Source organism: Bison bison, unplaced genomic scaffold, assembly GCF_000754665.1.
Source record: "Bison bison bison isolate TAMUID 2011002044 unplaced genomic scaffold, Bison_UMD1.0 scf7180017864500, whole genome shotgun sequence".
Taxonomy (NCBI): domain Eukaryota; kingdom Metazoa; phylum Chordata; class Mammalia; order Artiodactyla; family Bovidae; genus Bison; species Bison bison.
Window position 1 is genome coordinate 5836033 of NW_011495059.1, and position 12698 is coordinate 5848730.

Here is a 12698-nt window from a genome sequence, read left to right on the forward strand (position 1 = left end):
ACAAGATGTACACAAATGAGGGTAAGGCCGTGTGGTCCCAGAAAGCAATTCATTCATTCACTCACCCAGAAAGTATTTATCAAGTGCTACCCATGTCCCAGGCACCAGGGAAAAGCAGGTGGAAGACATGAATGGTCTCTCACTTCCTAGAGCTTCCATTCTAGGGAGTGTGAGAGAAGACGGGAGTTAACCACAGGATCATGTGAGTGCCCAGTCATGTTGCAATGCGCTCTCAAAGGGGCCAGACGTGTGATAGTGTCTGACCACAGGGTGCAACCCCAGTGGAGGACTGGGGGACTTCCCTAAGTGATGATTCTTGAGCTGATGTAACTGAGAGGAGAAGAGCGTCCCATGCAGAGGGGACCGCTCGTGCACAGGTTCCCCGAGGAGGGATGACTGGCAGATTTGAGGAGCAGAAAGGAGGCCAGTGTGAGCGGAGCGGAGAGCAAAGGGGCAGGGGGCCGGGGGCCTGGGGAGGGTTGCAGGTGGGCTGCAGAGGGGGCGGGGCCAGACCCTGCTTGGCTCAGGGCCAGGGCAGCAGGATGCTGAGAGTCTGGGGGCAATGACACCGTCTGGGCAGGGCCAGAACAGGCCTCTGTAAAGCTCAGATCATGCCGCCTGCCAGCCCCCACACACATTCATGTCTCCAGCATCATCCTTATGGCCCTGACCCCTCTCCACCTCCTCTCCCACCCCCACTCCTATCTCCCACCTCCCCATCAGTCATACCTCGGGATCTTTGCACCTGCTGCTCCTTCAGCCTGGAAGGCCCCGCCCCTGCCTTTCACCACGTGCTGAGTTCATGCCCACTCTATCACAGCCGTCACTAACCACAGACTTGGCCCCTCTGACGCTTTCATGGGTCTCAGGTCAACTGCAACGATGACCAGGGCGTGCTGCTGGGGCGCTGGGACAACAACTACGCAGACGGCATCAGCCCCATGTCCTGGATCGGCAGCGTGGACATCCTGCGGCGCTGGAAGAGAGATGGCTGCCAGCGCGTCAAGTACGGCCAGTGCTGGGTGTTCGCGGCTGTGGCCTGCACCGGTAAGCAGCAGGCGGACGTGGCGGGGCCTGGAACCGCCCTCGGCTTCCAGGAACTAAGGCTGAGTCAGGGTCCCTGTGGCCTTCTCCCAGGCCTGATGTATAACAGATCCTGGGAAAACTCGGTCAAGTAACGGGACGTCTGACCCCGGTGGTTGTGGGGTTTCTTCTCTTTTTTAATATTTATATTTATTTGGCTGAACCAGGCCTTAGTTGCAACATGCAGGACCTTTAGTTATGACAGTTGAACTCTTTAGTTGCAGCATGTGCGGTCTAATTCCCTGACCACAGATCAAAGCCCAGCCCCCTGCATCAGGAGCTCAGAGTCATAGCCAGAAGTCCCAGCTGTGGGGTTTCTGCAGGCAGTTGAATAGTGGATCAGCCCAGGGACTGGAGTTGGACTGCCTGGTTTGAATCCCAGCTCTGCCTCTAATCCCTGGGCAAGAGAATCGGTGTCTCCAGGCCTCAGTTTCCTCACCTGTAAAACAGAGACAGTGGTAACTGACCTAAGTCACAGGTAGTTCTTAGGACCCAGGGGAGGTCACTTAGCACAGTCAGTCAGGTTAGGTTGGGTTTCAGGGTTTCCAGGGGCATCTGGGATTCCCCAGCTGGATCCTGAGACATCTTCTCTGTGTCTGTTAGTTGGCCAACAGTGGTTGGACGGATATTTGCAGTGACGGGCACGGTGACACACTTCTGTTCTGCCAGACTGCTCACACCCATCCCTCTCTGAATCATTACAGCATCCCGACAAGCTGCTATTATTAGCTCCTCTTAGAGGAGGAAGTGGAGGCTCAGAGAGGAGAAGTGGCTTGGCTAAGGTCACAAAGCTGGTGATCTGCACAGCCAGGCGTGGAACCAGGTGGGCCCGCTTCAGGCACAGCCTCCTGGTCTTAGACTGTGAGGATAAGGCCCCCGAGGGACCCCATCCCCTGGGACAGGAGTGGAGCTTGCTCCTGGATCAGTGGGGACAAGCCTCCTCCAGCCTGAAGTCTGTACTCTGAAGCTTTTCTTGATGGGGCAAGGCCTGGAATTGGAACACCAGCTCTCCCCATGGGCAGCAGAGAGTCTGGCCCCTACCCAGACCACAAGGCACAAGAACCAGGCAAGAGGTGGAAGGTCACAGCTGCTCCTTCCTCCCTCCTCCTAGGGCTCTCACATCTCCTGACCTGAATCCGGGGCCTTCGGGGAAGTTTATGCCCTGATTGATGGCAGGCACTGGGCAAAGTTCACATTCCTGCCTCTCCCCCATCGCAGAGACTCAACCTCATCAAAACTAAAAGTAAAACAAAAGTCCTACAGCTTGTATTTAGTAGGCCTTTCTGCTTCACTTCTTTTTTTAGATGTTACTTTCTTTATCTTACCCTGAGAATATGTTACTTTTACATTTTACATAAAAAGTATACTAAAAAACGAAAGGGAAAAAGCACCCATAATCTCCTCTGTCGGGAACACCCAGCACCACTATTTGAGCAGGATTCTGTGGCCTATAGATGCCAGTTGACCTCCTGCCTCCTTGTCACCTATCACTGCAACACCAGCCCCTTTCCCAGTCGCTCCGGCCTCTCTGAAAACCGTGCCTCCACACAGTGCAGGCCCTTCTGGTCCACAGTGGAGCCCCAGAGCACTGGAACTCTGAGCCAGAGAGGACGAAACAAGGCCCAGAGAGGTGGAGGGACTGGCCCCAGGCCACACAGCTGGAGCAGCTGGGGCTGGAACAAAGGGTCCTGACCTCTGTTGCCTCATCTGCCTACCCCACTGTTCACTCCTCGCCCTGAATCTATCATTCCTTTTCTCCTTCCGTTCCTCCTTCTCTTTCTACTTCACTCCTTCATCCCATTTGACCGATTAGTCTGTGCCGGGTCTTGCAGGGCTCTGGGACTGTAACATAAGACAGATCGCTCACTGCCCTCAGAGGACTAATTAAAGAATCCCTCACATACCCATATATTGAGAGTGATGATGCATCCCTAGTCTTACTGTGAATGCAGATGATAGGGTAATCTAAATCTGGCGGGGTGGCCTTCCCGGCTGAGGGATGGGCATACGCCAGTATCCTGGGGCAGGTGGGAGTGAGGTGTGCTGGAGGCCAGTGTAGCTGGAGCAAAGTGTGCAGAAATTGATCAAGGGCCAGATCCCGCAGGGCAAGGCCCACAGTGGAGGTTTGGCCTTGACCTTGAGGGCCTTGAAGAGCCATTGAGGGTTTAGTAGCAGACTGTTAATGTCAGATTTGCATTTAGAGTCTGCTTTTGTTAGCTGTGAGGTGAAGGGGAGATGGGGAACATGGGGCAATCAGCAAGGTGGGCACCATTGTCTGGGCAAGGGGATGGCACAACTTCACCACTTGGACAATGAGTACAGTGCTCCCTGGGGTACAGATGGGTATGTAGAGGCCCAGGCAGAGCAGATGTCTCTAGGGCCCCAGCCCACCCCCTAAACTCTCTCCACCATGTCTTCCACCCAGTGCTGCGGTGCCTTGGCATCCCTACCCGAGTCGTGACCAACTATAACTCAGCCCATGACCAGAACAGCAACCTGCTCATCGAGTACTTCCGCAATGAGTTCGGGGAGATCCAGAGTGACAAGAGCGAGATGATCTGGTGAGGGGTTGCCCAGTAGGGAGGGTCACCTGAAGAGGAGACGGGGCGATGTCTCAGACGAGATCACCTCTGAATTGGGTTTAAAAGCTGAGCAGTATTTGGACAAAAGGAAACAAGACTTGGAGAGGCTCCCAGGGAGGCAGGAACAGCAGGAGCCAAGGCCGAGAGGAAGGAAAATCAACACAGGACACGTGAAAGGAGAACGCCTTGTCCAGAGTCTGCACTGCAGGCTGAGGGTCTGGGCTTGATTCCAAAGGTTTCAGACTGGAGAGGAGTGGTCTGATGACTGTGAGGATAGATCAGAAGGAAGAGGGTGGGGTGTGGTCCTGGTGGGTGGTGATGGGGCCTGAATCCAGGCAGAGCCTGTGAGCTGGAAAAGAAGGGGCAATCAAGAAATTAGGAGGTCAAGTCAGCTGGACTTGCAGAGCCACTGAGAGGGGAAGGGAGGTGGGCAGAGGGGTTGAGGGATTGAGGATGACTCTCAGTGTAGGAAGGAATACCTGGCTGGGACCCCTGGAGGAAGAGCAAAGTGTTGGGAGAGCGTGATACGCTCAGCTTAGGACAAGGCAAGTGTGAACAGCACGTTGGAGGTGACCACGAACGTCTGCATGTGAGTCTGGCTCCATATTCTGCTTTGTTTCCCCAACAGGAACTTCCACTGCTGGGTGGAGTCGTGGATGACCAGGCCAGACCTGCAGCCGGGGTACGAGGGGTGGCAGGCCCTCGACCCCACGCCCCAGGAGAAGAGCGAAGGTGGGTTGGGCAGAAGTGGCCCCATCACTGAGATGAAGAAGCAGAAATGGGAGGGGACCCACCCACACGAGGGACTCCCCAGAGAAGGGCAGAGCAGGGATGCTAACCCAGGTCTGGCTGACTCCAAAGGAACTTTGAGTGTTGGTGTTTTATGAAACACCTCTTTTATAATTTGAAAAGCGATTCATGCACATTGTGGAAAACAGAAAATATGGAGAAGCACTAAGGAAAAAAAAATCAAATAGCATCTTTGTCCTCTTCCCCCCAAAGAAATTTCATTAACATTTACACACAGTTTCCAATAATTTCAAATGACTCCTTCCTCAGAAAAATATTTTAAATGCACACAATATAACACCTATATTGAATATAGTACCTTCATAAAGATGAAGCTTCTTTCTGCTACTAATGTTAAATCAGGAGTGGAGAAAGGGTTGAATTCCATTGAAACGTGGTTATCAAAAATTTTTTAAATATTTTTGTGATATAGTAATATAAGTGTTACATAACATGATCTAGTGATAGAGTCAGTAATTTCCCTAATTTCTTGATAGAGATGAACATAATCTCTATTTTCAGTTATCTGTGACAACTATAAAGATATATGAAAATATCTGTGGTTCTTATGAGTGACAGGTCACAAGTGCACCTAAGACTGTGGTTTGTGGTCTGCTTGCACAATCGAAAAAAAGTGTTATCAAAATATAATGAAAATAGTGAGGTGATTTTTTTTTTCCTGTCCAAGTTCACGAACTCCTGAATTCTATTTGCTGCGCCTCGGGGGGATCCATGGGCCCCAGGTTAAAAACTGGCTGCACATGACCTTTTCTCCTGGCCCCCTGGCTTCTCCATATAGCATTAGCAGTTCTGTATCAGGTCATTTTCTGTGATTTGAATTTTAATTGAATGTTATTATGTTCCATCAGATAGATGCATTGTAATATAGCTACTGAGCCTCTAATCCTCAACATTGCAATTGTGACTGGTTTGAGGCAGTTGTAAACCACACCTAGATAAGCATCAAGCTGTCTTGTTCATGAGCTCTCTTGTTCATTCAATCAACACACACTCCCTGAGTCTGTGTCGGGCACTGACTGCTACTCTCATTCTGGCAGGAAACCAGACAGACACACACCCTTGTAAAGTATTGCCTACACTTGGCTCCCTCATTTCCTAAAGTGCCTTGGGATACATTTCTCTTTATCAAACACATAGCGGATAAGAGTTTGTGAGTCTTCATTTGCAGGTACAAATGTCATCACATGAAGCCAGGACTCGGAGAGGTTAAATGAATTCTCCAATGTCACACAGCTAATAAGAGGCTGTGCTGAGATTTGAATTCCAGAAGCTGAGTTCCAGAGTCCCCTGGACTTCTCTTTTTTGACTGCATTGTGAGATTTGCCAGATCTCAGTTCCCAACCAGGGATTGAACCCAGGTCCGAGCAGTGAAAGCGCAGAGTTCTGACCACTAGACCATGGGGAACTTCCTCTCTGGAGGTTCTGAGTTCTTGCCTGATGCTGCTGTCTTAGAAATGGAGTTCCTGGGTCAAAGCACTGTATCATCTTGTGGGTTTTACCCACATGTGCTTTGATGGTGGAAGGTTTGGGAGGTGCTATCCTCCCATCAGCCCAAGTCCGACTCTGTCTCCTCCTCCCCTCACCCTAGGGACTTACTGCTGTGGCCCGGTTCCCGTTCGCGCCATCAAGGAGGGTGACCTGAGCACCAAATACGACGCCCCTTTCGTCTTTGCCGAAGTCAACGCTGACGTGGTGGACTGGATCCGGCAGGACGATGGGTCTCTGCACAAATCCATCAACCACTCCCTGGTGGTGGGGCTGAAGATCAGCACAAAGTGTGTGGGCAGAGATGATCGGGAGGACATCACCCACAGCTACAAGTACCCGGAGGGTAGGTGCTGGGGCTCATCACTGCCCTGCAGATAAGCAGCGGGTTTTACCAGCCTGGTGGGCGTGCGTGCCTGTGTGTGTGTGTGCGTGTGTGTATTTTATCTGGCAGCCTGCACGTGACCTGATCTGTAGCTTACTGTCTATTTCAAGAAATTCCTTAGAAACAAGTGCAAATTTGACACACACACTGTGGAGGGGGGAGGCGATGGTAAAGGATTACTCATTTAGGGAAAGAATTTTATATTCCACAAAAGGATCCCATTTGGTTTTTAAGCCTCACTTTCTTGGTTGGTTTGACTCTTAGTAAAACCGAAAGGGATGGCTGTTAAACAGGAGAGGCATGCATCGTAACAAAAAATTAGGATGTCCATGTTTATTAATAGTGCGTGCGTCCATGTTGAGTTGCTTCAGTCGTGTCTGACTCTTTGTGACCCTATGGACTGTAGCCCTCCAGGCTCCTCTCTGTCCATGGGATTCTCCAGACAAGAATACTGGAGTGGGTTGTCATGCCCTCCTCTAGGGGATCTTCCCAACTCAGGGATTGAGCCCATGTCTCTTACATTTCCTGCATTGGCAGACAGGTTCTTTACCACTGGTGTCACCTGGGAAGCCCCTTATTAACAGTACTCATTAGTCATGGGAGCTACAATAGACGGGCAGTTCCGTGCCTTTTTACTGCAGTGTATGTGCTGAAGAGGCTTGGAAGGCCAGAGGGGCCATGGAAGAGAAGCCCCATTGAAGACAAACTGTAGTGTTTATCGTTGCAATATTTCATAAAGAGCCGGGGAAGTGGGTATGAAGGTAGATTGGAAAGGTTCAAAGAGAAATGGACCAAAAGAAGCTTAAAGATAATAAGATGGGCTCAGTCAGACAGAAAGATGAAGCTTCTTTTTGCTACTGATGTTAAATCAGGAGTGGGGAAAGAAAGTGGTTTATTTTGCACATCCAGTGGCCGATTCAGTAGACAGATATTTTTGAAGCATCTACTGTGTTCCAAGCACAGTAGGTTCCACAGAAGTGACCAAGAAACCACAGCCCTCATCTGACCCCCATTGACCTTTGAAGGGCTGCCTGGGGATTGGCTGTGAAGTGGCCATGCTCCTGCAGGAAGGGATAAAACAGAAGGAAAAGATGATTTCCCTGGCCTCTGAAATGTCTAGAGCTGTTGATTTAATAGAAGAAATGGATATACACCCAACAACACTTGGGAAAAAATAAAAGGCACATAGGGGAGAAATAAATGGTATAAAGGAGGGGGCAGTTCTGCTGGAGAACTCAACAGTTGGAGAAGTGATGGAAAGGATTTCAGGTAAAAGCAGTCCCTGTGCAAATGCTTGGAGGTGAGAAAGTTTGAATTGTATTAGTGCCTGCTAGGCACTAAGCAATGTTGTAGGCATTGGGTATGACTGAAGATTAAGTGAAACACAGTCTTAGTCCCTAAGAGACTTGAGAGTGTAAGCATATGAACAGAAAAAAAAAAAACAAAAAACCCTAGTGGGCCAAAAAGAAAAATGGCAGCTATGAAACTCCAAAAGGTATTGTGAGTCATTCATCCTGGGGAAGTAGTCAGAGAAGGCATCCTGGAGGAGGGGTCATTTGGGGATGGGTCTTGAGGGATGTATAGGAGTTTGCTTGTGGGAAGTAAATAAAATACTTTCCTCCTCCTGGCACAGTAATGTAAAGAAGGGGCTCCTTCTGGGTGTTCTGAGTCACCAAGACTTTGAGAAGCCAGCTTGCTCTGCCCCCAGCCGCCTCCTCGTTGATCCCCTGTCCAGCTGTGATGAAGCTCTCTACCCTGTCCCCACAGGGTCCCCAGAGGAAAGGGAAGCCTTCACAAGAGCCAACCATCTGAACAAACTGGTTAACAAAGAGGAGACAGGGGTGGCCATGCGGATCCGTGTGGGCGAGGGCATGAACAGGGGCTGTGACTTCGACGTCTTTGCCCACATCACCAACAGCACCCCCGAGGAGCACATTGGCCGCCTCCTGCTCTGTGCCCGCACTGTCAGCTACAATGGGATCCTGGGACCTGAGTGCGGCACCAAGGATCTGCTCAGCCTTTCCCTGGAGCCCTATTCTGGTAAGGTTCTGTGTTCCTGGAGCAGCTGTTGACCACACTGACTGGACTGTGCCCCGAGCACTGAGCATGTACAATCTGCCTCACTGCAGGTCTGGCCCTGTCCTTGGCACTTTATAAATAGCAACCCAGTTCCTTCTTATAACAAAAGTAGGAGGTGGATTCTTGTATGGCTCCTGTTTTCCAGTTGAGAAGACTGACAACAGAGAGGTTAAGTAGCTTTCCTAAGGGCACACAGTTAGGAAATGACAGGACAGAAACTTGAACCTGTACTCGCAGCAACTGTTCTATTTTGTTTCAGCTCATCTTCATGTGACCCCTGACTGCTTTCCCAGACTCTCTACTTACTGCCCCTTCCAGCAAATTCCTGCCCTCTGCCTCTAGCAACTCACACTGCAGCTGTCTCTCCCCAGAGCCCTTTAGAGAACCGCTCCTGTTCTTCTGGAGGTTCTCAGGGAGAAGAGATTCAAGACTAGTGCTGCCCAGAGAACTGTCGGAGATATGAGAACGTTCTATATCTGCGCTGTCCACTAGCTCCATGTGACCACTAGCTCCATGTGGCTATTGAACGTTTGCAGTGTGACTCACGCAATTGCGGAACTAAAGTTTTCATTCCATTTAAACAGCCATATGTGGCCAGAAGCTGCCATGTTGGACAGTGTTGTTCCCACAGGGATGGGAAGAGCCTTGATCTTCTCTTCTGAGGTTTTTATCTTTTTAATTGGGGGTATAGTTGCTTTACTTTGTTGTGTTAGTTTCTGTGTACAGCAGAGTGAATCGCTGTATGTTTACATATATCTCCTCCCTCTGGGACCTCCCTCTCACCCCCTGCTCCCTATCCCACCCCTCTAGGTCATCACAGAGCTTCGAACTGAGCTATACAGTAGCTTCCCATTAGCTATCTAGTTTACACATGGTAGTGTATATATATCAATCCTAAATTTCCAATTCACACCCCTCCCAACTGTGTCTACCCATCCATTCTCTATGTCCGAGTCTCTATCCCTGCTCTGCCAATAGGCTCATCTGTGCCATTTTTCTAGACTCCACATTTATGCATGAACATATGCTCCAGGGCCTGGCCAGACCTCCCTGGGAGCAGATCCTCTTCCATGTTTGGGGCTGAAATGATGTTAGCGACTCACCCAGCCCTCACCCCTGGGCTGAGCCTCTGTCGCTCTTTCTTCCTGGTCGGTCGCCTGCACAGTCATCGTCCCCTTGATCCGTTTCACTGTCCGCTTTGTCACCATGCCTGGTTATCTCCCTAAAAATAAGCCGGAGGCCCTGAGTGGGGTTGTGGCTGATGAAGTCACTTAGTGACGCAGCGTGGAGCCTGGTCTCTCCCTCAGCCCCCGCAGTGGCCCTTTCCTGGCTTCTGTGTTGGGAGCCTACGGGCATGAGGAGGATAGGGGAGTCTTGGAGTTGGGAGAGGACCTGGGAACAGCGTGGTTTGAGCAGAACATCAGTCAGCTCTAGGGCCTTTATCTCAGGCAGGCACTCCTGGAGCTACACGCCAGGACAGAGCAGACTCTGTCAGCGTCCAGGAGCAGCGGGGAAGCCTTGGGGACAGAGCCAGTTGGTACCAGGCTAGGGCCCCAACACTTTCACTGCCAAAAGGCATGTGCAAAGGCCAGACTTGGCCTTGAATCTGGCTCTGCCACCTTCTATTATTATTCTTAATTATTGGTCACACCATGCAGCACGTGGGATTTTAGTTCCCAGACCAGGGATCGAACTGCTGCCCACCTGCATTGGGAGCGTAAGGTCCTAACTACTGCACAGCCAGGGAAAAACCTCTCCCACCTTCTAGATGTACAGCCTCGGGCCTCACACCACACTCAGCTGTCAGTTTGGGGCATTGACACGCCCCTCGTGGGTGGCTCTGAGGACTGAAGGAGATGTGTGTTCTGGAAAGATCTGGAAGATGTAAAATGGTGCCCGGCCATGGTGGGGCCCTTCATGCCCCACTGAGCAAGTGCAGACAGGTGTGGGGAGGACAAGAAGCACCTTTGCTGAACAGCTGCTGTGCCGGACAGTGCTCTCCAGGCTGGGCTCAGAGCTTCCTGAGTCACGGCCAACATTGCTGGTGTCTGGAGGACCGGGCTCTCAACTCTGCCTCTGGGCCCCAAGTCAGGGGCAGGACGCTGGCCCTCCAGGTGTGTGGGGTGTTTGGGACACACCCAGGTCCTACTTTCTGCACTTCCGCCTGCAGGCTGTGAGCTCCTGGGTATTTCTCTTCTCTATTCCAGGCCTCAGCTTCCCTATTTTTAGAAAGGTGGTTCATCTTTTCTTTTTTTTTTTTTTTAAGTCAAATGTTGATTCAGGGAGGAAACCCACTCCATAAACAGAGTGGGGGCCACCTCCAAAGGCAAGAGAGACCTGGTTCATCTTTAGAGAGCGCCAGCCCCGTTGTGCGAATGCACGTGTCAACTCTTCCTCACATTCAGAATCTCTTCAAAGGGCGGAAGTGTCTTTCCTGGAATATGTTTCATAAGGTGAACCCCAACCTGAACCAAGATGCCGGAGTGACTTCCTCCCGGGCCGCTGTTGAGTCACACTTTGCCTCCCAGATACATCTGGGCTCCTCACAGCATTGTTCTGCTTCAGCCACGCCTGCCAGTGTCTCTTCCTGGGAAAGTGTTCACAGCAGAGGGGTCCCACCTGCTCTGTAGACCCCCGAGGGGCACAGCCTGTTGGGAGAAAGCGGAGGAGGGCAGCAGTCCGGGGCACTGCCCTCAAGCTGGAAGCTGGGGCTAGGCCAGGGTGCGCTATTGAGGCCTCCCAGGCCAAGGTCACCCTGATTCTCCCACCCTCCGAGACCCTGAACTTTTCCTGAGTTGCTGGTTATGCTTTGATGATAAGATCCAGGGGATTTCCACATGCTGGTGGGCAGGAAGCCAGGCCTAGGACAGCTGAACTGAAACCAGCGGCCCTTACCCTGGCCTCCTGGCTCTGCGGCTCTCCCGCTTCCTGCCCGTGCCCCCTCTCTCTGGGGCCCTCACCCCTCCAGGTGGGGCAGCACAATCTCTGTGATGGTCAAAGGGGTATCTAAGTAATGAGTGACAGTAACCGCACACGTTTCTTTTTTTCGGCCAGCGCTGGCCTGAAGCCAGGCCAAGGCCCCTAGCCCGTGGATGGCAATTCTCAAAGGTCCTGTCCCACCCTGACCTCAGCCTCCGGAAAAGTTAACAGCAGGGGCCACCCCCTCCAGGCTCCTGGAGAGCCGTGTTTTCCTTCTTCTCCGTGGAACTGGTCAGAGTTTCCACTCCGCTCCACCAATTCCTGACCCAGGAATTTTTCACTCCTTTTTGTCCTTTTTGGCAGAAGCTGTGTTTTTTTTCCCTTCTATGTCATCGGAGCCGAGGTTGGGGCAGGTCCACCCGGGGAATGAGTGACGAGAGGGCTGGGCGCTCATTTTCCAGAGAGCAGGATAGGGGGCACCGAGTGTGCATGGCCAGGACCTACACCTTGACCCATGCAGAGAGAAGGTGGCCGTCTGCTCAGGCCTTCACAGTCCTGTAGATGACCTCCCAGCGGGTGCTCACTGGCCTGGGCACCCCTGACCCTTGCTAATCTCCCTCATTAACAGTAAACTCAGGTCCTGAACTCAGAGCACTCAGCAGACAAGAATATGACCCTGAATGAATAAACTTGACATTGTTTGCTGGTGTTTGTTTTTACCAGCTTCCTCCTACTTGTGGTAAATAGACAGGTTTGCTGCAAATAATGGTAACAAGATTCCCTAACCAGAAAAGGTTGAAAAGTATGAAGCAAGCAGACTGAAAGAAAAATAATGAGCAAATAATGAGGATTTACTCAGACGTGTGAAACATCACATGAATGACTAGAGTTTGGGAAACTCGAGTCTCTTGGGGGGAGGAAGGGAGCAGATGACAGAAAAAGAGGAAGCAGCATCGCCCATCATGGTTGACTGGGCTCCACGGAGTCCCAGCACCATCCTTCCAACATTCCTGTTTGATGGGGGAGGCTCTGCCTGCAATGCAGGAGACTTGGGTTCGATCCCTGGATTGGGAAGATCCCCTGGAGAAGGGAATGGCAACCCACTCCAGTATTCTTGCCTGGAGAATCCCATGGACAGAGGAGCCTGGCGGGAGAGTTGACACGACTGAGCAGCTCACACACACACACACACACACACACACACACAAGGGACAGAAAGGATTTCTCCCAAGGTTCTCTGTGACCACGTGAACAAGCAGAGCCTGCCGTAAGCCTATGGATTCTCTCTTTTTTTAAAAAAATAGCAGTATAGTTAATTTACAATGTTGTGTTAGTTTCTGCTGTACAGCAAAGGG

At 51.2% G+C, this 12698-nt stretch overlaps 1 protein-coding gene across 1 annotated transcript in view; it reads left to right on the top strand.

The window, feature by feature from the left end:
* TGM2 (transglutaminase 2) overlaps positions 1–12698 on the top strand; it is a 35503-nt gene that overhangs the window by 16553 nt on the left and 6252 nt on the right. The window contains exons 6-10 of the mRNA XM_010829244.1: positions 870–1047; positions 3509–3644; positions 4294–4397; positions 6064–6306; positions 8113–8385. Of these exons, the coding sequence (XP_010827546.1) occupies positions 870–1047; positions 3509–3644; positions 4294–4397; positions 6064–6306; positions 8113–8385 (934 nt within the window). The remainder of the gene's footprint in view (positions 1–869; positions 1048–3508; positions 3645–4293; positions 4398–6063; positions 6307–8112; positions 8386–12698) is intronic.